The sequence below is a fragment of the Halyomorpha halys genome, unplaced genomic scaffold (assembly GCF_000696795.3).
Source record: "Halyomorpha halys isolate HHAL.00 unplaced genomic scaffold, Hhal_1.1 Scaffold91.1, whole genome shotgun sequence".
In the NCBI taxonomy this organism is placed as follows: Eukaryota; Metazoa; Arthropoda; class Insecta; order Hemiptera; family Pentatomidae; genus Halyomorpha; species Halyomorpha halys.
In genome coordinates this window covers 729,503-730,748 of record NW_027110755.1, presented here as the reverse complement: position 1 = coordinate 730,748, position 1,246 = coordinate 729,503, and the positions used below count along the sequence as shown (strand labels likewise).

The window sequence follows — 1,246 nt, the reverse complement described above, 5'->3', positions numbered from 1 at the left end:
CTATTTATGCCAAAATGTACTAATGCGAATTCTTATGATGAAAATTTATTTTTAAAAATCGATTTCTAAGCTATTCATGTATCTAAAAGCAAGATGTAAGAATTACTTTTAATATATTATCAAATATATTTTTCTTCATAAATAATGAAGATTAATTGATATAGTTTAGTTTGAGGATGACTGTAACATAATATAAATGCTGTTAACAACAATTTCACATAATTAGGTTTATGGTATTAATGCTAATGAGGTTTTTTTTTATCCTGTTATCTTCGGTTCTTTCATATTCCAATCATTTATTCTATCATTATTTATACCATATCTTACCTTGATGATAATCTTATCTATAAAAAATATGTAGTCAATGATTAATTTTAAAAAAACATCTCTTAGAAAACAATGTTTCATCTTAGAAATCATCAGGATAAATCGCCTATTATGTCTCTCAGGGAGATATTGTTATTGATAAAGTATATGTTTTTTTTTTTATGATTCGCTGCAATGTTTTAAATATTTATAAGGAATAGATTTTTATAGTTTGAACATTACCCAGACCGACAGTGACCGACAGAGACACCTCCCCCTCGAACTCCCCCCCTATAAGATAGGACGAGGAGGGCCGGAGCGGTGGAGGGGACTGCCAGTGTGCCGGCGGCATGTCGAGTGTGTTGGTGCCCTCCTGATGCGGCTAGCTCTGATGCTTTGCCTCACCGCGTGCCTCGCAGCACAGCCCAACCTCCACCACATCGCAGGCTCCTCTCGCAAGATCCGCATGGTCGTCAGCAACTTCTACCTCCGCCTCTCCCACGATGGCAGGGTCATCGGCACGCAGGAGGAGTCCTCTCCAGAAAGTGAGTACTCCTAGTCATCTAGTCGAGCGGAACATCTAACTGGGCAAAAAAAAAATAATAATTTAAAAAAATCAGAAGAATCTCTTGGAGAAATAAACATCATCTATATAATATATATTTTTTAAATTTGCAAAATTTCTGTTTTCCCATTTTTTTAAAAATTCACATACAGATCATTGCTGATCAAATTCTCTGTATCTCTATTATATTTGTTGGTAAAACGTACTCTATTCGCGTAATGCTATAACTACCATTATATTGTTAATCGTCGTACTCTCATGTACCTCAACTGATATCAGTAACTTACATTTTTTTTCCATTACATTTCAATACTACATTCCAATTTTTTTATGTCCCCATTTTTCGATCCCCGATGGACGGTAAGAAATATATAT

The 1,246-nt window shown here is 34.8% G+C and overlaps 1 protein-coding gene across 1 annotated transcript in view; it reads left to right on the top strand.

Moving 5' to 3' along the window:
- Positions 1 to 647: 647 nt before the first annotated feature.
- Positions 648 to 1,246, top strand: part of bnl (branchless) — a 291,419-nt gene continuing 290,820 nt past the window's right edge. The window contains exon 1 of the mRNA XM_067048869.1: positions 648 to 851. Coding sequence (XP_066904970.1) covers positions 683 to 851 — 169 coding nt within the window. The 5' untranslated portion in view covers positions 648 to 682. The remainder of the gene's footprint in view (positions 852 to 1,246) is intronic.